We start from the raw sequence: 25738 nt of genomic DNA on the forward strand, positions 1-25738 counted from the left end.
TTATCTCTTAACCTTATTGTAGGTAAAATCTTTCTAATTCTTATTGAAAGTCCAGAAGTGATAATTGAAAATATTAATTAATTTGAATACATAAAACATTTTAAAAGTGATATAGCCAAAAGCACCATGACAAACATCAAAAGACATTTGACAAAGTGGAAGAAAATGTTCACAACATCTACCACACATGATTGATATGCCTAATACATAAAGAATTCTTAAAAATGGAGGGGCAGAATACCAAAAAATAATATAGAAGAACAGGAAAAAGACATATGAAATTCTATGAACTTATCTTTAAAGTTATTTTTAGTAAATTTTAGTAATAAAAAATAACAAAATTCAAAACAGTAGAAGGCGCTATCTGTATATGAAAGAAGATATAAAGAAGTACATTTGTGTTCTACTCATTTGTACCAAAAATATAAGAATGATAAGCCAGAATCTGATTAAATGAATTACCCAAAGGTAATGAGTAGGAATGGGAAGGAAATAAAGGAGAATAAGGACAAAATGGTGATGATAATGAAGTTATACACTTACTGTATATATAGCTTTAGTTCTTAAAATCAGTAATGATATATGTATCAAATAAAATAAGTAATTGAAACCAATCAGGATTGTGGGCAGGGGACCCCAAATGAATACATATGGTAATGTATTTGTGCAGTTAAGGTAAAATGAACCTACTTGTATTAAAAATGACTACACAACCATCCTGAAGAGCATGGGAACCAATGAACAGCCTTAGGTAACTTTTAGCCTTAAGTAACAGTACTTTGAATGTAGAAATGTTGTTATCTTGTTTATTATGATTTTCCAGGGGCATGGGTTATTAATTCTGTGACTACCATCTATGTTTATTAAATTAAATAAGTAAATGCATTTTAGGTAGAGAAATAGGTTTTTCATTGTTTGAGAAGGAAATTATAAGAAAAGGGAAAGGCTGTTATGAACCTTGTAATAAATTGTAATAAGGAATGTGCAGGAGGGAGCAATAATTCAAGAACAAATCCCAATACTGATGTAAGAAGACCCCTACTAAGGAGTCAGAGAAGCACTGAGACCGTAGAGGACTGGGGACTGACCTGGGGCTCAGTGGAGCCCAAGAGCCAGGGTTCCTTTAGTGCTAGAGGGCAACAAGTGAAGGTAGAGTTTGCTCCAAACCTGTTGAGGGAAGGAAGGAAATTGGATTCTGTGATTAGGAGGGCCAAAATAAACTAGCTTCTAGAGCGCCCCAAGGCCTGAGTCTTGGAGGAGGGGGCTACAACTCCCAACTCCTGGGTCTCTGAAGGGGAGGATCAGTTTAGCTGGTCCTATTAAAGACCATCTTGCCTTAGGCCCAGTCCATTCAGAGCACTGATTACCACTACAGGTTCTCTCTCTACCACTATCTAGAGGTCCTGTGTAGACCAGGGGAGGATAGAGGCACAAAGGAACTTTGTGGGGCAAGGGGAAGCTGTGGGGTGGGAAGAGATGGGGTGGGACAAGAAGATAAGAGGTGTCTCGTGAGACAGAAATGTGAGACCCTCTTCATTCTGGTGTTGTCCTTGAACCAACAGCATCGCCTGAAAGGCCCCAAGCAAGACCAATGCAGGTGCTATGAAGCAGGCAGCACAGCACAGCATAGCACAGCACAGCACAAATAACTGGAGCAGCCAAATTAGGGCTGTAGGAGAAGCCCTATGTAGTCCGGATTCCCAGGGCTTGCTCTAATTCTTGTCATCTCTGCTGCACCTTGGAGTAAAAGTATCGGGACCGCCTCCTGAGCCCAAGGCTGTACATAGAACTCAGCTCGTTGCTCCTCCTCTGGGTTACCCACCACATCAGTCATGGTCTTGAAGTCCCAGCACTGGGACTAAAGCCAATCATTGATGAAACCCTGAGGATATTTGGCAAAGCTCAGCATGAACTCCTACTAGGTCTTCAGCTGGTTGATAGTTTCTATTGTTTCGTGAATCTTGTTGTCTAGAGTAGCAATCTCCTGTTGACTGGCGGTGGACAGCAGGAAAGAATTCATCTGAGTCTTTAAGGTATCATCCACTTCCACATCAATGTCATAATAAGCTGTCTTTTTCTGATCATTTGGATCAATACTGATGACGTGATTAATGATAATGGGTTCTGGTGGCATAAGCAAGGCATGCAGCCTTTGAGGGATCTCTGAAAACTTCATATGCTGAGACTCAAAGATCTGCTGGAGGTTCTTGTCATAGATGACAAACTCCTGCTTGTGAGGATCTTGGAGCTTATGTGTCTTAATGTATTGCCACAGTGCTTGAATGATCACTGGATGAGTCTGGGTGTGAATGCCAAGGAGCCGAGCCAAACAAGGGTCTAATTTAAACTGGGGAGGCCGATAATCCAGCATCAGTAGGACAATACACCATCCATTCACATCTCCTGATCACTTCACCTGGAAGCCATCCATCTCCTGGGTAGTGGCAGTCCTGTGCCATTCTACCAGATGGTTGTCTGGCCCATACAAGTCTTTGTCCAATTCGATCACTAAGGACTTAAAAAAGGAAGAAAATTTCCTCTTTTGTTTTGTGGCATCATATTTGGACAAGGCTGACTTGATGGGACGTTTCAAGGCCTCCTGGATATCTAGCCGTTTCCTCATGATAGTCTGGTCCAGTTTCCTTTCAAAAGCCAGAAGATCCATATAGGCCTGGGATGCTGGTACCAGTTCAGGAATCCTTTGAGGTAGAATTTAGTCAGCCATCTCTTTTTTCTTTGCATTGCTGTTGGACCTGCTGGATCTGCTGAGGTGCAGGTCTCTTGCGGGACTGGTCCATCCCTGTCTGGGCCAGGCCAGGTTGGACAGAAGGGTTTCCCCCCTAGCCAGGAGGTCCCATGGAAGGGCCCTGAGGTATCATTTGGCTGCCTGGCAGCATATCTGGTCTCAGATAGGTTGCTCTGGGAATCAGGGAGCGGTATAGCCCTTGACCCAGAGCCGGGCCCATTAGCACGGAGGTCCAGGAGTTCCACCTGGGCCCAGAGCAGCCGCTGCACCCGCCCCTTCGGAGGCTCTGGCGCCACTGCTGGGAGCCACAGACTGGAAACCTGCCCCGCCGCCATCTTCCCGAAGCTGTGCTGCAGCTGCACAAAGAACCGGAACCGGAAGAACTCCCCCTGCCTACCCCCCCCCACCTCCCAGCCCCCCCATCTCCCCGACCCGGACCCCCAAGTGCCTGCCTGTTTGTGCGACTGGCTGATCCATAGGCATGGGAAGCTCCGGACAGCGAGACTGTAGGCTAGAGACCACTAGTGGAAAAGCCCAACCAAGAATCTTTATCCAGTAAATTAAGCTTTAGAATTGAAGATGAAATCAAAACCTTCCAGCATAACAAAAGTGCTAGAGGGCAACTTTTAACAAAAGTTAAAAGAATTTATAGCTAGAAAAAAGACAGTACAAAACATCCTTGGGAAAATATTTCATGAAGAGGAAATGTAAAACAACAATGAAAATTAGCAGAGGAAGGTAGTACACTAAAGGAAAAACTAATCAAAGAAGAAAATCAAGTCAAGTTAAATATCAAAAATAAACAAATATGGCTGGAAATACAAACTATGTCTCAATAGTAACCTTAAATGTTAATGGCTTAAACTCACCAATCAAAAGACATAGGCTAGCAGATTGGATTAAAAAAGACCCAACAATATGCTGCCTCCAGGAGACTCATCTGATAGGAAAAGACATACAAAGACTGAAAGTGAAATGTTGGGAAAAATCATACCACTCACATGCACTGTGGAAGCAAGCAGGGGTTTCCATAATTCCAGGGATAAAAATGGGCATTACATACTGCTCAAGGGAACCATACATCAATAAGACATAACAATCATAAATATATATGCCCTAAACAATGATGCAGCATGTTCATCAAACAAACTCTTCTCAAGTTCATGAGTCAAATTGACCACAACACAATAATCTTGGGTGACTTTAACACACCTCTCTCACCACTGGATAGATCTTCCAAACAAAAGTTGAATAAAGAAACTATAGAACTCAATAACACAATCAATAACTTAGACTTAACTGACATATTTAGAATATTTCAATCTGCATCAAGTGGATACACTTTCTTCTCAGCAGCACATGGATCCTTCTCTAAAATAGACCATGTACTATGCCACAAAGCAACTCTTAGCAAATACAAAAAACAACAGATACTACCATGTAGTTTATCAAATCATATGGAATGAAATTGGAAATCAATGACAAAATAAAAAATAAAAATTTCCCCATCACCTGGAGACTAAACAATATGCTACTGAATGAACAATGGGTTACAGAAGACATCAAGGGGAAGATTAAAAAATCTTAGAGGTAAAGGAGAACATAGACACAACATATCGAAATCTCTTGGACACTATAAAAGCAGTACTAAGAGGAAAATTCATTGCATGGAGTTCATTTCTTAAAAGAAGGAAAAGTCAACAAATAAATGACCTCACACTACATCTCAAAGCCCTAGAAAAAGAAGAACAAATCAGCAGCAAAAGCAGTAGAAGGCAAGAAACAATTAAAATTAGAGCTGAAATCAATGAAATCGAAATAAAAAGAAACAAGTGAAAAAATTGACAAAACAAAAAGTTGGTTCTTTGAAAAAATGAATAAAATTGACAGACCCTTAGCCACGCTAAAGAAGAAAAGGAGAGAGAGAACTCAATTACAAGCATATGTGATGAAAAAGGAAATATCACAACAGACACTACAGAAATACAGAGGATAATTAGAAATTATTTTGAAATCTTATACTCCAATAAAATAGAAGACATTGAAGGCATCAACAAATTTCTTAAGTCATACGATTTGCCCAGATTGTGTCAGGAAGATATACACAATTTAAACAGAGCAAAATCAAGTGAAGAAATAGAATAAGCCATCAGAAGCTTACCAGCCAAGAAAAGCCCAAGAGCAGATGGATACACAGCCAAGTCCGACAAGACCTTTAAATAATAACTAATACCAATACTCTTTGATTTATTTCAGGAAATAGAAAAAGAGGCAGTAATTCCAAACTCATTCTATGAGGCCAATATCACCCTGATCCCCAAACCAGGCAAAGACACATCAAAGACAGAAAACATCAGACCAATATCTCTAGTGAACATAGATGCAAAAATTCTCAATAAAATTCTGGCAAATCAAATACAAAAAAATATCAAAAAGATTGTGCTCCATGATCAAGTAGGATTCATCCCAGGGATACAAGGTTGGTTCAACCTATGGAAATCAATAAATGTAATAAAGGTAAGAAGCAACTCAATAGATAATAAAGATAAGATCATCTCAATAGAAACAGAAAAAACATTTGACAAAATATAGCACCCCTTCATGTTCAAAACACTAGAAAAACTAGGGATAACATGAACCTATCTCAACATCATAAAGGCTATCTACACTAAGCCTCAGACCAACATCATTCTAAACGGAGAAAAATTGAAGGCATTCCCTCTAAAAACTGGAACAAGACAGGGATGTTCTTTTTCACCACTTCTATTCAACATAGTTCTTGAAACACTGTCCAGAGCAATTAGACAGATGAAAGAAATTAAAGTGATATCCATAGGAAAAGAACTCAAATTAGCATTATTTGCCAATGATATGATTTTATACCTAGAAGACCCAAAAAATCCACCAGAAAACTTCTAGAACTAGTAAATGAATTCAGCAAAGTAGCAGGATATAAAATCAACACCCATAAATCAAAGGCATTTCTGTATATCAGTGACAAAGCCTCTGAGAAGGAAATGAGGAAAACTACCCCATTCACAATAACTTAAAAAAAAAATAAGATACTTGGGAATCAAATTAATGAAAGAGGTGAAAGATCTATACAATGAAAACTGCAGAATCCTAAAGAGAGAAATCAAAGAAGACCTTAGAAGATGGAAAGATCTTCCTTGCTCTTGGATAGGCAGAATTAATATTATCAAAATGTCCACACTACCAAAAGCACTATACATATTTAATGCAATTCTGATCAAAATCCCAATGTCATTCCTCATAGAAATAGAAAAAGCAATCATGAAATTCATTTGGAAAAATAAGAGACCCAAATAGCTAAAGCAGTCCTTAGCAGGAAGAGTTAAGCAGATGACATTGCTATACCAGAACTTAAACTATACTACAGAGCAATAGTAACAGAAACAGCATGGTATTGGCACCAAAACAGACTGGTAGACCAATGGTTCAGAATAGACAATACAGAGACTAACCCACAAAATTACAATTATCTTATATTACATAAGGGTGCCAAAAATATGATTGGAGAAAAGATAGCCTCTTCAAAAAATGGTGCTGGGAAAACTGGAAATCCATATGCAAAAAAATGAAATTAAACCCCTATCTCTCACCATGCACAAAACTTAACTCAGAATGGATCAAGGACCTAGGAATTAAACCAGAGACTCTGCGTCTAATATAAAAAAATGTAGGCCCTAATATTTTTTTATAAAGATATTTTTGAGAGAGAGAGAGAGAGAGAGAGAGAGAGAGAGAGAATTTTTTAAAATATTTATTTATTTATTTTAGCTTTTGGCAGACACAACATCTTTGTATGTGGTGCTGAGGATTGAACCCGGGCCGCACGCATGCCAGGCGAGCGTGCTACCGCTTGAGCCACATCCCCAGCGCCTAAGGCCCTAATCTTTATCACGTGGGATTAGGCCCCAACTTCCTTAATAAGACTCCTGTAGTACAAGAATTAAAACCAAGAATCAATAAATGGGATGGAATCAAACTAAAAAGTTTCTTCTAAGCAAAAGAAACAATCTTTTAGGTGAAAAGAGAGCCTACATCTTGGGAGCAAATTTTAACCCCTCACACATCAGATAGAGCACTAATCTCTAGGGTATATAAAGAACTCAAAAAGCTAAGCACCACCCCCTCCCCTGAAAAAAAACAAAAAACAAAAACAAAAACAAATAACCCAATCAAAAAAACGGGCCAAGGACCTGAACAGACACTTCTCAGAAGAGGATATACAATCAACAAATATATGAAAAAATGCTCATCATCTCTAGCAATCCGAGAAATGCAAATCAAAACTACTCTAAGATATCATCTCACTCCAGTAAGAAAGGCAGCTATTATGCATACAAACAACAATAATTGTTGGTGAGGATGTGGGGAAAAAGGAACACTCATACAGTTCTGGTGGGACTTCAAATTGATACAGCCAATATGGAAAGCAGCATGGAGATTCCTTAGAAATCTGGGAATCGAACCACCATTTGACCCAGCTATCCTTCTCCTTAGTTTATATCCAAAGGATTTAAAAACAGCATACTACAGGGACATAGCCCCATTAATGTTTATAGCAGCACAATTCATAATAGCTAAACTGTGGAGCCAATCTAGATGTCCTTCAGTGGATGAATGGATTTAAAAAAATGTGGCATATATACACAATGGAGTTTTACTCATCAATAAAAAGAGAATAAAATCATAGCCTTTACAAGTAAATGGATAGTGTTGGAGAAGATAATACTAAGTGAAGTTAGCCAATCCCAAAAAAACAAATGGCGAATGTTTTCTCTCAAGGAGGTTGACTCATAGTGAGGTAAGTAGAGGGAGCATGGGAGGATTAGATGAACTCTAGATAGGGAAGGGGGTGGGAGGGAAAGGGAGGGGTCAGGGGATTAGCAAGGATGGTGAAATGTGATGGACATCATTATCCAAAGTACATGTATGAAGATTCAACATACTTTCTATACAGAGATATGAAAAATTGTGGTATATATGTGTAATAAGAATTTTAATGCAAAAAAACCAAAGTACATGTATAAAGGTATGAATCGGCATGAACATACTCTATATATAAAGATATGAAAAATTGTACTCTATATGTGTAATAAGAATTGTAATGCATTTTGCTGTTGTGTAAAAAAATAAAATCATTAAAACTACAAAAAGAAATAGAAATAATCTATATACAATAAATACCACTTATAAAAAATAATAAAAAAGATGGATGGATAAAATGTGGCATATATACACAATGGAAAATTACTTAGCAATAAAAGAAAATAAAATGATGGCATTTGCAGGTAAATGGATGGAGTTCGAGAAGATAATGCTAAGTGAAGTTAGCCAATCCCCAAAAAACAAATGCCAAATGTTTTCTCTGATATAAGGAATAAGGAGGCTGACTCATAGTGAGGTAGGGAGAAGGAGCATGGGAGGATTAGATGAATTCTAGATAGGGAATGGGGGGGTGGGAAGGAAAGGGAGGGAGGCAGGGGATTAGCAAGGACAGTGAAATATGATGGACATCATTATCCAAAGTACATGTATGAAGACACAAATTGGTGTAAATATACCAATTTGTATATTTACACAGTCATGAAAGACAAGAGAAAGACTGTGGGATCATTATAATTAGAAGAACACTTGAGATTCAATAACTATATGCAACGTGGGGTCTGGTATCAACTTGGAACAAGAATATGAAAAACTGTGCTCTATATGAGTAATAAGAATTATAATGCATTCCGCTGTCATATATAAATAAAAAATTAAATCAAAAAAATCCATACTGATCAACATAAATAATTGAATAAATTCAGGATTGTGGACAGTCTTTTTTTATAAGTAATTTTAATTAATATATAAGGAATGAGGGAAATATAAAATCACTATTAGACTAACATCACAACAATCACTGTTGATTAGGCAAAATCAATGGACAAATCTTTCAGGATAAACCCAGAAGACACCACCTTAACCAAGTGAAAGCAAAAAGACATATCAACCAAGGTGTGACAGTGTCATAGGAGAGGACAATCTCCAAAGAAAGATTCAAGGATAGAAGGGGGAGCTTGATTCAGGAGCAGTGGGGCTCTTGGCATATGTGAGGGAAAAGAATTTCTGTTCTTGCCAGTCTAAGGCATAGACAGAGGTTTATTTAGGAAAGTAGATGCATAGAAAAGAGAGAATGGGGGCAATCTTAAGGGGGAGGCCTTTGCATAAATCGAGGAATACACATTCAAGGGAGAATGTGGGCTATCTCCAGAGGGAAAGACAGCAACCTGTTGGTTTGGGGTATTAATATTTATACAGGGACAGTTGCTGGGGGCTGTATTAGAAGTGGAGCCAGAGTGGAATGATGTAATTTTGCCCTTGTTTTCCTTGCAGCATTTCTTTTACTTAATAAACAAGTGAGCCAAGGAGTTGCAGTGGTTAATGGGTTTTCCCCACATTTCAAAAGCTTATGGACACTTTCTTTGAGATTCAGTAACCCAATTTTGTTAAATTTCTAATCTCCGCAGTATATATCTGTAGCCCCAATTACTCAGGAGGCTGAGGCAGGCAGATCACTTGAACTCAGAAGTTTGAAGCTATATTGGAAAACACAGTGAGACCCATGGAACAAACCAACCAACAAACAAATAAATTAATAAGGAAAAAGACATATCAATATCATGTATCCCTTGCTATGATGCACTGAGAAGAATATGAAATAAGTTCTGGGGGGTAATCTCACCCCAAATTCAGAACCCCAATCTAATCATGAGAAATATCAACAAATCCAAATGAAAGCACATTCTACAAAATAAATGCCCAGTTATCAAAAGTGCAGGGTCATAAAAGACAAGAGAAAGACTGTGGAATCATTATAATTTGAAAGACACTTGAGATTTAATAACTACATGCAATGTGGGATCTGGTATTAACTCTTGGAATAAGAATGTAAGGAAAAATTGTTATGATATGAATAAGGCCTAAAATTTAGTTAATATTATTAGTGCAATCTTAATTTCCTTGCTTTGATAATTTTACTATGTTTAAATAAGTTGTTAATGTTAGGGAAAGCTGGGTGAAGAGGATTTTTTATGAACTCTGTATTGTTTTGCAACTTTTTGCAAGTCTTAAATTATTTCAAAACTAAAAAAAAACTAAAAACAATAATCTTTGTCCCACTTCTGTGTTTCATTTTATTTTTAATTTTTGTTTATTTGTTTTTTGGCTTAAGTGGACATTTATTTTGTTGTAACTTTAGTCAGATGATGACTGAGGCTGGAGTCATCTGAAGTCTTGACTTGGATATAAAAAAAGCTGGGTCTCTTTTCTTCATACAGTCTCAGAGCCTCTCCAGTAACTTCTGTCTTTCTCTCTTATTGCCAAAGCAGTATTGGGTTCCCAAAAAACAAAGGAATGGAAGATGAACTTCTACCTCTTAACTAGAGAATACCTGGAGTCTACAGGAGGGAAGGAATTGATATTAACTATATTTGGTGATTAGCTTTTATGGCCTCCCTGGCTTCCCATGTAGGTCAATGACTGACATCAGATTATGTCTCTGAAAGCTCTAATATAGCCTGGCTGTGGATCAGAGCAGTGCCAAGTGACTCACACAGAGAGAGAAACTTCAAGAGAGGCTCAATAGTTGGACTACGCAGTCATATTTTAGGAGACAGATAAAGCCCCATCTGCATTTGAATTTCTTAAATATTTTCTTTTCTCTTCTCTATGGTGTTTGTACTTCAAACAACCATAAAAAAATCTTTAAAATTTAACTTGTGCTTTTTGGCAGGATTGCACCAAAACCTTTCTGAACAGATGGGGATCTACCCTGTTTAAACATCATGATGAAAATTGTCTCTGGGGATGATTTATTTCAACAATTGACAACCTTTAAATTTTTCTTTCTTTTATCTAACCCAGACTCAAACTATTATTTCATTTTGTTTGTCTCCAAAATAGTGAAACACTTGCTTACTTTCCTCTGTACTTCCAAAACCAAATCAAAACAAAAAAAGCAATGTCTAATTTGGCATATATTCAATATTGAACCTGGCAGAAATATATATTTTTCTCTTTTGTAATTAATGGTAAATATTTATCTAACATTTATTATGTAGCAGGAATTTTTTTATATATATTGAGGATTGAACTCAGAGGTGCTTTACCTACTGAGCTATATTCCCAGCCCCACTCCCCCCCCCCTTTTTTTTTACTTTTTATTTGGAGACAGGTTCTCACTATATTGTTTAGGGTCTCACTAAGTTGCTAAGGCTGGTGTCAAACTTGTAATCCTCCTGCCTCAGTCTGGCATGCACCAGCAGGTCAGTGACTGTTTTAAGGGCTTTACAATTATCTTGACAATGACCATGCTAGGCATTAATATCATTATTATGATACACTTTTGCATGTTAAGAAACTGAAATAAAGAGCTTGCCTTTGGTAGGAGAGGAGCCAAGAGACATAATGTTGTTTGCTGTATAATCTAAGTTCTTGTGTACTAACTATACTTTACTGTGCTTAGCATGATTAATTGGTTTCTTTTCTGGAGGTAAACACTCAGTGCTAGAGCACTTGCCTAGCTTCTGAGAGGTCCTGGTTTACTGAAAAAAAAGTATTCTGCTTCCCTGATCCTGGAATTCTCCATTTTGCCATTGATTGTTTAATTAATTTTTCATTTAACAAATGTTTATTTGATTATATTAGAATTACAAAAATAAAAAAGGCAACATTCTTGAGTAAGAACAGATAGTCTAATGGGAGGTACTATGGAATGAAATTTACCAAATCATATTGTTGTGTTATGTCCTTCAACAGATGAATGAATAAAGAAAATGTACATGTACACAATGGAATGTTATTCAGCTATAAAGAAGAATGAAAATATGGCATTTGCCAGTAAATGGATGGAAGTGAAAACTATCATGCTAAGTGAAATAAGCCAGTCCCCCAAACCAAATGCTGAATATTCTCTTTGATATGCAGATGCTAACACAATAAGTGGGGTAGGGGAATAGGGAAGAATAGAAGTTCGCTGGATTAGACAAAAGGGAATGAAGGGAAGGAAGAGGGTATGGGGATAGGAAAGACAGTAGAATGAATTGGACATAACTTTCCTATGTTCATAAATGAATATGTGACCAGTGTAACTACATATCATGTACAACCACAAGAATGGGAAGCCTTGTACATATGATATATCAAAAATACATTCTACTGTCATTTATAACTAAAAGGAACAAATAATTTTATTAAGAATTGTGGTAAATACACATAAGATTAAACTTACCATTTTGGTAAATTTAAATGTGAAATTAAGTTCACTCATGTTGTTTTGTCCAACTCTTACCACTATCTGTACAACTTGCTCAGCATTCCAAAATGAAATTCTACATGTACTAAGCAGAACTCTCAATTACCCACTTCCCAGCCTCTAGTAACCACTAATCTACTTCCTATCTCCATGGATCAAATTAGAAATTTTTAATGTCTATTTGCTGTAATGTCATTGGGTATCACAAAGTAGGTAGGGATCAGTATTAGGAAAAAGAAAGGTGGAGATTCACCTATTTATTTTAACCAAATTCTTGCCACTTGAAACAAATATAGAGAGCATGTTTTGGAAGATACGTTTCTGGTTCATTAGGTAAATACTTTTGATCATTCCAGATTTACTTTTGCTTACCATTCTGTGTTGAAAGCTTTGAGCTATTACTCCCAAACCAGCTACTTGGATAAAGTCAAGTAGTATATTATTCAGTGATGTCATAAAGAGTTCAGCTGCTAAGATTTTTGTCTAGTTTTATCCTTTTGATGCAGTTTGCTTTTTAAAAATTATGTGTGAACAATTTATTAAAATTGCCTCAGGTGTTGTTAGGGCTTTTATATTTTCCCTCCCTAGTCTAAGAATAATAATGAAGTAATAAAGCAGCCATAGAAAAGTGAAAGTTGAGGTAATTAATATTTTATTATTTCCCTTTATTCTTCTTATTTCTCTATTTCTGTTTGAAATAATACTGGTTTATGTTAGTATAGAGGTCAGAGGCAGAGGCAAATTTTCTTAAATTTCTGCTCTCTCTTAAAATAATAATAATAAATTGCTTGAAATTAGAGACTGAAAAATATTTCAACATAAATCGGGTGGTCAGCGTTTGATTTTTTTTTTTTTTTTTGGTACTGGGGATTGAACCCAGCGGTGCTTAAACACTGGGCCATACATCCCTAGCCTTTTTGTATTTTATTTAGAGACAGGATCTCGCTGAGTTGCTAAGTACCTCACCAAGTTGCTGAGAATGGCTTTGAACATGCAATCCTCCTGCCTCAGCCTCCTGAGTCCCTGGGATTACAGGCATGCACCACTGTGCCTGGCAGCATTTGATTTTTAAAAGTTATTTTAAATAAATATCTATTGTTAAATAGATTACGAATTTAGTATAGATGTTTCATGTTAATTGCATCTTGGCTTGTATTTACCTGAAAATTTTTAGAGAAAGATTAATGATCTTTCTCTTTGCTTTCTGTAATTTCAAAAATTATAGAGTGAATTGATTTTTATTAGTAAATTTTTGTTACTTTGTTATTTCATGGCTATGTTTTTAATCAAAGTTGAGAAAAAATGGTGGAGGACCCTTTTGGCTATGTACTTATTATTACTTATTATTTTACTTCAGATTTTTTAAAAAATGAGATATGATTCATATACAACAAAATCTTAAATGTTTTAGAGGTTTTTAGTATATTAACACAATTGTTCAGCTATTACCACTAATTCTAGAACATTTATTTCCCCATTAGAAATCTTTTACCCCTTCATTGTCACATCCTGTTTCTTTTCCTTCAGTCCCTAGCAACCACTAGTGTACTTTCAGTCACGATGGATTTGATATTCTGAACATTACATATAAGTGGAATTTTTCTTTCTTGTATAATCTGTGGTCTTTTGTGTCTGGCTTCTTTCATTGAGCATAGTGCTATAGATTCATACACATTGTTGCCTGCATCAGTACTTTTTTCCTTCTGATGGCCAAATACTGATTCAGTGTTTGGAGCTATCACAATTTGTTTATCTGTTCATCAGTTGTTAGACATTTGGTTTCTATTTGGGGACTATTATGAATAATTCTTTCATGACATTTTTCCTGCAGGTTTATATATAGTTTTTTTTATTCTCTTGGTTACTTAGGAGTAGAAATGATGGGTCATATGTTAACTCAGTGTACAATTTTTTGATGAACTTCCAAATGTTTTTTCACAGATGCCATACCATTTGACATTCCTGACAGCCATGGATGAGAATTTCAATAGCTCTTCAATACTTGTAATTAAAAAAAATGATACCATCCTAGAAAAGTGGTTATCACACTGTGTTTTTGGTTTCTATTTTCTGAAATGACTAAGGATGGTAAGCATCTTTTCATGTGCCTACTAAGTATATATCTTTGGAAAACTGTCTATTTCTTTGTCGATTTATTCTGGATTATTTGTTCTTTTTATAATTGACTTGTTGATTTCTGTTTTATTTTGAATACTAGATTTTTATCTAATATATTATGTGCAAATATTTTTCCTATTCTTTATGTTGTCTTCTCACATTTTTGATCACATCAGTTGAAGTTTTTAGTTTTAATAAAGTCAAATTTATCTTTCAATATGATTGCTTGTGCCTTTTCTGTCATATATAAGAAGGTATTGCTTTTTTTAATTTTAAAAAAGTTTTAAATTCTTTTTAGTTATATGTGACAGTAGAATGTATTTTAACACATCATATATCCATGGAGTGTAACTTCCCATTCTTATGTTTGTACATGATGTGAAGTTACACTGGTTGTGTATTCATATATGAACATAGGAAAGTTATGTCTGATTCATTCTACTGTTGTTCCCTTTTCCATCCCCTCTTCTTTCCCTCACTCTGCCCTGTCCTGTGCAGTGAACCTCTGCCCCACCTGCTGTCTATTTTGAGTTAGCACTCGAATATCAGAAAATTTCATTCTTCTTTATGGCTGAGTAATAATACTCCATTGTGTATATGTACCACAATTTCTTTATTCATTCTTCTGTTGAAGTTCACCTAAATTGGTGCCACAGCTTAGCTATTGTGAATTGAGTTGCTATAAACATTGATATGGATGTGTCACTATAGTATGCTAATATTAAGTCTTTTGGATATTTGCTGAAGAGTGGGAAAACTGGATCAAATTATGGTTCCATTCTAAATTTTCTGAGGAATCTCCATACTGCTTTTCAGAGTGGTTGCACCAAAGAAGGTACTGCTTATTCCAGGATTGTGAAGATTTATTGTCAGGTTTTCTTCTTAGAGTTTATAGTTTTAGCTTTGACATTTAGATCTTTATCTTACATTAATTTTCATATGTGGTGTGAGGTAAGGGTCCACAGATGTTAGTTTTAAAAATACTATTAAGAATGAGTGCTTTTTATAATACTATTTTAATACCATTAAGTGCTTTTTCACTTATAGTTAATATGCTTTTTTAAAAAAAGAACATTTTCTTCTATTCTTTATATTAAACAGACTTTGTACTCTGTTCTCAGAGTGTCTTTTGCCTGAACTGCCCTTCTCCATGCCTTTTTATTGACTGGCTTCTTCTGGTTTGTACTAAAGAGCACTCTTATCTAATTTGTCTGGCTAGAGTAGCCATTCTTTTCACATACCACACATTTCAAGGTTTTACAATTTAATCTATGTGGTTAATTTGTTTACTGGTGTACTATTTCTTGCGTCTCATTAGAATATAAGCTTCATAAATGTAGGCATCTTTTATATACATACACAGTACTTAGAACTGTGCCAGACATAATAGATGTTCAGGAATGATTTGTTGAGTGAATTCCATTCATTGTAGTACATGGATTAAATCTACTATTCATTTCCTTATCTTTTTTCCTTTTCTTTCTTTCTTTCTTTTTTTTTTTTTTTTTTTGGTACTGGAGATTGAACTCAGGGACATTTGACTACTGACCCACATCCCCAGCCCTATTTTCTATTTTATTTAGGGACAGGGTTTCACTGACTTCCTCAGCGTCTCGCCCTTCCTAAGGCTGTCTTTGAACTTGAGATCCTCCTGTCTCAGCCTCCTCAGCCATGGGATTACAGATGTGCACCAACATACCCGGTCTCACCTCCTTTTATTTATGATAAATACTTTTAAAAATCATAGCTTTTTTATCTAGACATCAGAAAACCATCAATTAAAATGGCTATGTTAATCTAGAAAAATATTGTTTTCTTTTATGAAAGTTTTTCATGTTCAGATCTATTCTGGGGTATTAAAATGCTCTCCTTCATAGTTTTCAGAAAGATGCTATGTAACTACAGAATGGTACATTTCTCCTCACTCTATTCTTGGAAATCATAAAGGCAAACAATCCCAAAGGAATGGCAAATTGGTTGTTGTGCATCTGCTCTGAAATGCAACATTAATTTAATTATAGACAATTTAATTCAAGCAGTATTTATTGAATGTCCACTGTATGTAAGATACCGCTAGATTCTGGTGATGAAAAGATAGATAATGGATCATTAAAGCAAAGTTAATACATTTCTTTAATATAGTAAAAATAGAAAATCAAAAATAGAACAATATAAAATACAAAAGTTTGTAGTGGACTAATCCAGAGGATCAATTTTGAAGTCTGAATCACAGGGTTCAAATTCCATCTTGGCTCATTGCTAGCTCAAAAGGCTAGTCTATTTAAGCTTCAGTTGCTTCCTTGTAAATGATGATAATAATATTGCCTACTTTGTAGGGTTTTTGTGAAGATTAAATGATAAAATGCATATAAAACTGCTTAGCATACATAGACTATAATGTATAAATATTAGTGTTTCAAAACCACAAACGCATTTTTCAAAACTTTTTTGTAATTGCCTGACAGTTGACTTGCCACTGAATATCTCACCTCACTGGCAGCCCAACACAGATCCATGTGCTATGCTCCCACCAGCCTTTCTTCCCCACCATGGATAACTCTATCCTTGATCTTTTTGATGCTCAGCCTGATGGAGTTTGCTAGTTGCTTCTGACATATGTGTTCAGTGCTGATTACTTTCTTGGATTTCCATAGAGAATATTACCAAAATTTTAATAATCCACTTCTTCCTTTGTTCTATGGAGAACTAAAGTAAGCATGCCATACAAATATTCCCTGGTTAAAAGTAGACATAAATAAAATTAGCCTTCACTCAGATGAACGTAACTTCTATCTTTGCCTATCATGTCAATATATCTCTTATTAATTAAGAAATGTGACAAATGGCTCCATGCTTTTTAGTTGATGATTTCAGAACTTAAAGAGTACAATGTGAATTGACCATAAAAAGTAGAAAATTAGCTGGACATGGTGGCATATTCCCATAATCCCAGCTACTTAGGAGTTTGCATAGGGGGGATTGTGAGTTCAAGGCCAGCCTGGGCAACTTAGTGAGGCCCTGTCTCAAAATAAAAAGGGTTGAGTATGTGACTCAGTGGTAACTTGCTTAGCATGCACAAGGTTCTAGGTTCAACCCTGTACTAAAAATAAATAAATATATACATAAATAAATAAATACATAAATAAATAAGAAAATTTTGAGAAATATAAATATTTAATGAAGTTAGTGCAAGTGATATTGGAGAATTTATTGAATCACATGTAAAAGATTTGATAGTATGTAAGTGAAGCAGAGAAAAATGACAAGGGTAATGCTATGATGATGCCTCAAAAGAGACTGATTGGAATAACAAACTTAAGAGAAACCCTTTGGAAAACACATGAAACTCTTGAATATTTCTGTTAGATATTTGTTAGTATCTCTATGTGTTAAATATGAATTGACAGATGTCATATTACATTCAAATGAATTAATTTCAGAAATATCAACAAAAGACATAGAGCTGGTTTATTTTTTGACATAAGAATTAACATAGCTACAATTATAACTAAATTTTGTTAAATGTAGCATAAAATAGCTTACCTTTATATTTTTCCAAGTTCCTTTATAAGATGAAATCCTAAGTGGATTAAGTTAACTTTGTAGGGTCTAATTAATCTTTAACAAGTAGTCTCTCTGTACTACCTGTTCTTTGTTTATTTGTGTTCTACTTACCTGTTGGGACACTTGACTTAGGGTTAGTCTGATTTGAGTATTAAGACAAACACTCTTATCTATTGTTCATACGTTGTGACCCTTTGATCTGTTCTAAACAGGTTTTTAACTGATCTTACCCAAATTGTAGTATGAAGGCTTTAGGAGGTTCAGATCTAGCCTTTGGTACTCAGTACTAAGATGGTCAACTAAATTGTGTGTAGTTTGTCCTATGGAATAAAGATTAAGAGATAGAGTAAAACCAGATTGTGAAAGACTTTTAATTATAATTCTAAAGCATGTGAATGTTATCCTACACATTAATGTTTCTTAAATTGTGGTCCACAGACCACTTGCATCAAAATCATTTGTGATATATGTTAAAAATTCTCATTTCTGGTCCTATCTATAATCAGAATTCTGGAACTAAACTTTGGAAATACAGTTTGAGAATATTTTTACATGATTTTTAGGTATACTATTGATTTAAAATCATTACAAAGCATAGGTAGTTTGAAGAATTTTCACCTATGTTTATCTTTTTTTGTTATTGATGTTGTTGTTTGCTGTTGATTATGGTGTAATAAAACTATTTTCACAAAAACTTTGAAGTAGTGCTTGTTTATTTGGAATTGTTGCTTCATCAATTGTTTTTTAAAATACCACTCCTAAATGTAATCTAAAGGTGGATAAATATTTTAGATATTAATTCTGTATATAGTTTAAATACAGTTTTAGCTCTTAATTCCATCTTTAAGGATTTACTTATAAAACCAAATTTTCTTCGAAAGTGTTACCTTAATCTTTTCAGTTTCTTCATATGGAGACCCCTGCTGTTATGCAACACTAAAATAACCACATTGTTTTCACCTATTAAAATACCAGTGCAAGATATTGTGAATTGGCTCATTTGCCTTAATTTTTTTTTAACAAATAAGGCAGTGTTTTGAGTTATGCCAGATGTACAAATGAGAGATTTGAGTGCACTTGTAGAATTTAAATTGAAATGCTAATGAGATTCTGACAGGCAGAAAAAACAACACAGCCTACATTTTCATCTGTTTTATTAAAGTCATTATTTAACTGGAAAAACACATTATTTAGAGCTGTTTATTTATGTGGAATTTGTAATTCAGCTCTTAAATTTTATCCAATTAAAGCACTTCTCATTCCATTTCACTTAATTCGGTAGATTGTTTTGTACATTCATCTTTTGCTCTGCTTCATTCAGTCATAGAATGGCAGTAACTCAACTGAATGAATGCTTTTTTTTTTTTTGTACTAATGCTTACATGTATTGCTTCATGCTGTGGTGCTACATTGACAACTTTATTTTTTATTTGCAGTAATTTCATTGAAATTTCATGGTAGATTATTATGCAAGATTGTTTATGGTTATTTCATGCTTTGGTTGTTTCACTAGAATACCTAAAATGTGAAAGTGTAGAAAAAGATTAAACTAAACCAACTAAATTTCTGAGAAGATAAATCAATCTTGGCACTTATCAGTACTTAAAAGTACTTGTTTCGTCAAAGATATCCAATTCCTACCAAAAGTATTACTGTTTAAAAATTGTTTGTTTCTTACCTCCTGGAACATTTTTCCAATTTTTTTCCCTCACAGTTCCTTAAAACAAAGCCTTTTTGTGAATGTTTGAGATTGCAGAATTAGAACAGCTTTTAGGTTTCTTCTACCTATGTTTATCTATCTTCTTCTCAGATGGGGTTAAAATTAGAGTAATTGAGGTTATTGGAATTTAAAATTTGGTGTATACATACAAAATCAGTACAAGTAAAGGGAAGAAATAGCAGTATAGGATTTCAAGCAATACTATGAGGCTGGCTGAGGTCAAGCCCATGTTGGAATGCAGACATTATGGGAGGTTTTGGAAGACAAAGAGAAGGCAGCTTTGATGAATACAGTGAAATATATATGAGTCCAAAATTGTACAAACATCATCATGAAATTCAGATCTTGATTTGGGAATTCTTATATTGTAAGAGTGCTTCATGTATTTTAAAGTGCATGATGATGTTTTTATGAAAATCTGTGGTAAAACAAACTCTATTAGCATAAAAACCATTTCAGTTAATGTTCAATGAATAAAGTCTCTATATTAACTGGAAATTGAACCAGTGACATTTGGTTTCCAGACATTTACATAAAGGTTCTCTCAAGAGTGCTCCATTAAGCAGCATTAAGAGATTTCATACACAGAATCTTATCTTTGACTCTAAAACTTCCATAAAAAGCAGGCTCTTGATGTGGCAAAATAGACCGTGAACTTAAAATTAGGAGACTGAGTCTGGTATAGACCCTGGTGCTTATGAACTCTTTGGATCTGGATATACCATTTAATTTCTTTAGGCATCAGTTCTTCCTCTGAAAAATGAAGAGGATGGTGATAATCTCTAAGGTTGCTGGTATTAACCCAATAACTCTGGATTTATTTTTGAGAAGCTAGGACACATAATTTTTAAATGAAGTTTACCACATCCCTGACTTCTGAACATGGTATCTAAAATTATTTCTTGAAGATGCAATATTTGAGCTGAATTTCTGAATAATTCAGTATACTTACAGAAAGTAACTTTTATAGGTACAATCAACTTTTGATTATCAATGCTAATTTCAGAACACATGTAACTAAAATGTCTGTGAAGTCTTCATTCCTTTATAAGTTTGTCTTTAAACTTGTTACTCTGGTATAAAATTTGAACAGGTTTGCTGAAAATTACTGGCCTAAGTTTCATGGTCAGTCAAGGCAAAAAACTGACTTTATCATCTTTGTGTAGGTTTTTTTTTTTTTAAATCCACTGCCCCACTTTACTAAAGAATAGGATTCATTATGAAACCATAAGAATGAACCTTATTTTATTTTTTTAATTTTTAAAATTTATTTTTAAAATTTATTTATTTATTCTAATTAGGTATATATGACAGAAGAATGCATTTTGATTCATTGTACAAAATTGTAGCATAACTTTTCATTTCTCTGGCTGTACATGATATAGTGTCACACCATATCTGCAGTCATACATGTACCCAGGGTAATGATGTCCTTTTGATTCCACCATCTTTCCTGACCCCATGATTGCTTCCCACTTTTCCCTCCCCTTTGCCCAATCAAAGTTCTTCCATTTTTTCCATACACCGTCCACCTCCCTGCCTTATGGATCAGCATTCACTTATCAGAGAGAACATTCAGCCTTTGGTTTTTGGGATTGACTTACTTTGCTTAGCATGATATTCTCCAACTCCATTGATTTACCTGAAAATGCCATAATTTTATTCTCTTTTAATGCTGAATAATATTCCATTGTGTATATATACCATAGTTTCTTTATATATTCATCTATTGAAGGGCGTCTAGGTTGGTTCCATAGTTTAGCTATTGTGAATTGAGCTGCTATTACGCATTGATGTGGCTGTGTTACTATAGTATGATGATGTTAAGTCCTATAGACTGAGGAGTAGGGTATGGTGGTTACATTCTAAGTTTTCTAAGGAATCTCCATAATGTTTTCCAGATTGATTGCACCAATTTGCAGTCACACCAGCAATGTATGAGTGTGCCTTTCCCTCATATCCTCGCTAACACTGTTGTCTGTACTCTTGATAACTGCCATTCTGACTGGAGTGAGATGAAATCTTAGAGTAGTTTTGGTTTGCATTTCTCTCATTACTAGAGATGTTGAACATTTTTTTAATATATTTGTTGATCAAATATATATCTTCTTCTGAGAAGTGTCTGTTCAGCTCCTTAGCCCATTTATTGATTGGTTTTTTTTTTTTTTGGTGTTTTTTGAGTTCTTTATAAATCCTGGAGTGTAGTGCTCTATATGAGCACTAATATGTGTGGCAAAAATTTGTTCCCCAAATTCAGGATCTTTTTTCACCTTAGTGATTGTTTCTTTTGCTGAGAAGAAGTTTGATTTCATCTCATTTGATTCTTGAATCCATCTAATTTATTGATTCTCGGTTTTATTTCTTGCACTTTAAGAGTTTTATTAAGGAAGTTGGGACCTAATCTGATGTGATGAAGATTTGGGCCTACTTTTTCTTCTATTAGGAACAGGATCAATTCCTAGGTCCTTGATCCACTTTGAGTTGAGTTTTGTGCATGGTGAGAGTTAGGGGTTTAGTTTTATTTTGCTGCATGTGGATTTCCCAGCACCATTTGTTGAAGTGGCTATCTTCTCAATGTATGTTTTTGACACTTTTGTCTTTTATGAGATAACTGTATTTATGTGAGTTTGTCTCTGTGTCTTCTATTCTGAACCATTGGTCTATACATCTATTTTTATGCCAATAACATGCCATTTTTGTTATTATAGCTTTGTAGTTTAGCTTAAGGTCTGGTATTGTGATGTCTTCTGCTTCACTCTTCTTGCTAAGGATTGCTTTGTCTGTTCTGGGTCTCTTATTTTTCCAAATGAATTTCATTATTGCTTTTTCTGTTTCTATAAGGAATGACATTGGGGTTTTAATTGGAATCACATTGAATCTGTATAGCGCTTTGGGTAGTATGGCCATTTTGACAATATTAATTTTGTCTATCCAAGAGCATGGGAGATTCTAGAATTTATGATGAAAAAGGAAATATCATGATAGATACTATTGAAATACAGAAAACAATTAGAAACTATTTTGAATATTTATACTCTAGTAAAATAGAAAACCTTGAAGACACTGACACATTTCTAGAGGTATATGATCAACCCAAACTGAGTCAAGAGGACATATACAATTTAAACAGATCAATTTTAAGCAAACAGAAGATGCCATTAAAAGCCTACAAACCAAGAAATTCCCAGGACCAGGCAGATTCACAGCTGAGTTCTACAAGACCTACAAAGAAGAATTAATACAAATACTCTTCAAATTATTCCATGAAATAGAAAAGGAGGCAACTCTTCCAAACTCATTCTATGAAGCTAGTATCATCCTGATACCAAAACCAGGCAGAGACACATCAAGGAAAGAAAATTTCAGACCAATATCCCCGGTGAATATAGATGCAAAAATTATCAATAAAATTCTGGCAAATCACATAAAACATATTTAAAAAATAGTGCACCATGATTAAGTGGGGTTCATTCCTGGGATGCAAGGTTGGTTCAACATACAGAAATCAATAAATATAATTTATCACATAAATAGACTTATAAAGATAAGAATCACATGATTATATCAATTGATGCAGAGAAAGCATTTGACAAAATTCAGTGCCTTTTCATTTTTAAAACAGTTAAAAAACTAGAATAGCAGGAACATATCTCAACGTTGTGAAAGCGATCTCTGCTAAACCCAAGGCCAACATCATTTTAAATGGAGAAAAAATTGAAACTAAAAACTGGAGCAAGACAGGGATGCCCTCTTTCACCACTTCCATTTCACATAGTCCTTGAAACTCTAGCAAGAGAAATTAGACGAAAGAAATTAAAAGGATATGAATAGGAAAAGAAGAACTCAAACTATAATTATTTGCTGATGACATGATTCTGTACTTAGAGGATCTAAAAAAACTCCACCAGAAAACTTCTAGAATTGATAAATGAATTCAACAAAGTAGCAGAATATAAAATCAATACCCTTAAATCAAATGTATTTCTATACATTAGTGATGAATCCTGTGAAAGAGAGATTAGGAGAACTATCCTATTTTCAATAGCCTCAAAACAACAACATCAACAACAACAACAACAACAACTTGGGAATCAATTTAATAAAAGATGTTAAAGACCTCTACAATTAAATTACATTTTTATTACCTTTTTTTGGTATCAAAAATTGAACCCAGGATGCTGAACCACTAAGCGACATCCCCAGCCCTTTCTTATATTTAATTTTGAGACAAGGTTTCACTAAATTGCTTCGGACCTTGCTAAGTTGCTGAAACTGGCTTTGAACTTGTGATCCTTCTACCTTATTTTCCCCAGCTGCTGGAATTACAGGTATGTAATCCATGACACCCAGTAGTGCTATATTCTTTAGTATTCTTGCTTCTTGAAGTGGCTAAATACCCAACTGAAAGGAGCTGAAGCAAATGATCCTTCCTGGCTCATTTGAGTGAAGAATTCATAGGAAATTATTGTCATATAAGCTTGATTCAGTTGTTTAAATGGTTTCAGTGAGGAATTGGGTATTTTGTATTTGTTTCTGCTCTACCTTTTTTTCTATTAGCCTCATCTATACTGTGGCCCCTGGCACCTTCAGCTTGGCCTAATCCAGCTATCATTTCCTCAATACAATTTTACCTGGTAGAAGAAAGTCTGTTTTTCTTGGCAACCAATGGAAGCTCTGACATTCATTCTAGTTGGGACATCTTAAGGAAGATACTTATCCTAACTGTCTAGTTACAGTGAACTATTTTTTATAATCAAACGAGAATAGAAGCACAGCATATCAAAATCTTTGAGACACAATAAAGGTTGTTTGAAGAAGAAAGTTTATAGCTATGAATGCTATGAAATGAGAACATTCCAAAAAATAGAAGTAAGGGATAAATTTCTAGACACATATGACCTACCAACATTGAACCAAGAGGCTAGAGAAAACCTAAACAGATCAATAATAAGCAATGAGATTGAAGCAGTGATGAAAAGCATTCCAACAAAGAAAACCCAGAACCAAATGGATTAATAGCTGAACTTTACCAGATCTTTAAAGAAGAGCTAGTAGCAATGCTCCTCAAATTATCTGAGGAAATAACAAGGGAGGGAATACTTCCAAACTAATTTTACAAAGCTTGTATAACTCTGATACCAAAACCAGTTATGGAAACATCAAGGAAAGAAAACTACAGACCAATATTCTTGATTAACATAGATGTAAAAATCCTTAATAAAGTATTAGCAAATCATATTCAATATTGCGTTAAAAAGATTGGTTTAGTTAGTTTTATTCCAGAGACACAAGGATGGTTCAACATACATGCAAAGCTATAAATGTAATACAACACTTAAATAGAATCAAGGACAATAGATGCAAAAAAAACCTCTGACAAAATTCAGCATTCATTCATGATAAAAACAATGAAGAAAGTAGAAATAGAAAGAAATTACCCTAACAGGATAATGGCTATATATGATAATCCAAAGCCATAGTCATACTCAATAGGGAAAACCTGAAAGCATTTCCTGTAAAATCAGGAATAAGACAAAGAAGTCCTCTAACACCACCTGGAACTTGAGCCAGAACAATTAGACAAGAGAAAGAAATAAAAAGGATATGAATAGGAAAGAAAGAAATTAAACTGCACCTATTTGCAGGTGATATGATCCTATATATAAAATATTCTAAAGTTCCCCTAGAAGACTTCTGGAGCTAATAAACAAATTTAACAAAGTAGCAGGATACAAAATTAAGGTACAATAATTGATACCTTTTTTACATGCGAATAATTAATATGCTGAGAAAAGAAATCAGGAAAACAGTTTCATTCACAAAATCACAAAATTAGGAATAAATCTAACCAAAGGGTTGAAATACTTCTACAAGGAAAATTATAGAGTGCTGAGCAAGGAAATCAAAGAAGATACCAGAAGATGGAAAGATTTCCCACGTTTGTGGGTAGGGAGAATTAATGTTGTTAGAATGACCCTACTACAAAAAGTGATATATGGAGTCTGTGAAATCACCATCAAAATAATTATAATACTCTTCTTAGAACTAGAAAAAGAAATCCTAAAATTTATATTGGTGAAAAGAACAAAAGATCCAAATAGCCAAAGCCAGTCTGAGCAAAAAAGAGTAAAGATCAATACCTGACTTCAAATTATATTACAGAGTTATAGTAACAAAAAATGGTGTGGTTAGAAATAAAAATAGACATATAGATCTATGGAACAGAATAGAACACAGCGACAAGTCTATACAGCTGTAGTCATTT

At 34.7% G+C, this 25738-nt stretch overlaps 1 protein-coding gene and 1 pseudogene across 8 annotated transcripts in view; one reads left to right on the forward strand and one right to left on the reverse strand.

Moving 5' to 3' along the window:
- Nucleotides 1-25738, forward strand: part of MACROD2 (mono-ADP ribosylhydrolase 2) — a 2040087-nt gene that overhangs the window by 170370 nt on the left and 1843979 nt on the right. The window contains exon 4 of one of the 7 annotated variants that reach the window (XM_081290816.1): nt 15773-15829. The exons of 5 other annotated variants lie outside the window; for them this stretch is intronic. In XM_081290816.1, coding sequence (XP_081146942.1) covers nt 15773-15789 — 17 coding nt within the window. In that variant the 3' untranslated portion in view covers nt 15790-15829. Of the gene's footprint in view, nt 1-14012; nt 14066-15772; nt 15830-25738 lie in introns of those variants that run through there. One more of the 7 variants, XM_081290815.1, reaches the window with a different exon arrangement.
- LOC308647325 (SWI/SNF-related matrix-associated actin-dependent regulator of chromatin subfamily D member 1-like) lies at nt 1096-3825 on the reverse strand (annotated as a pseudogene). Its single transcript has 3 exons — nt 3810-3825; nt 1738-3102; nt 1096-1167 (listed from the first exon to the last, which is right to left on the reverse strand). The product of its transcript is annotated as an SWI/SNF-related matrix-associated actin-dependent regulator of chromatin subfamily D member 1-like (transcript).

The sequence above is a fragment of the Spermophilus citellus genome, assembly GCF_964194105.1.
Source record: "Spermophilus citellus genome assembly, chromosome: 4".
In the NCBI taxonomy this organism is placed as follows: Eukaryota; Metazoa; Chordata; class Mammalia; order Rodentia; family Sciuridae; genus Spermophilus; species Spermophilus citellus.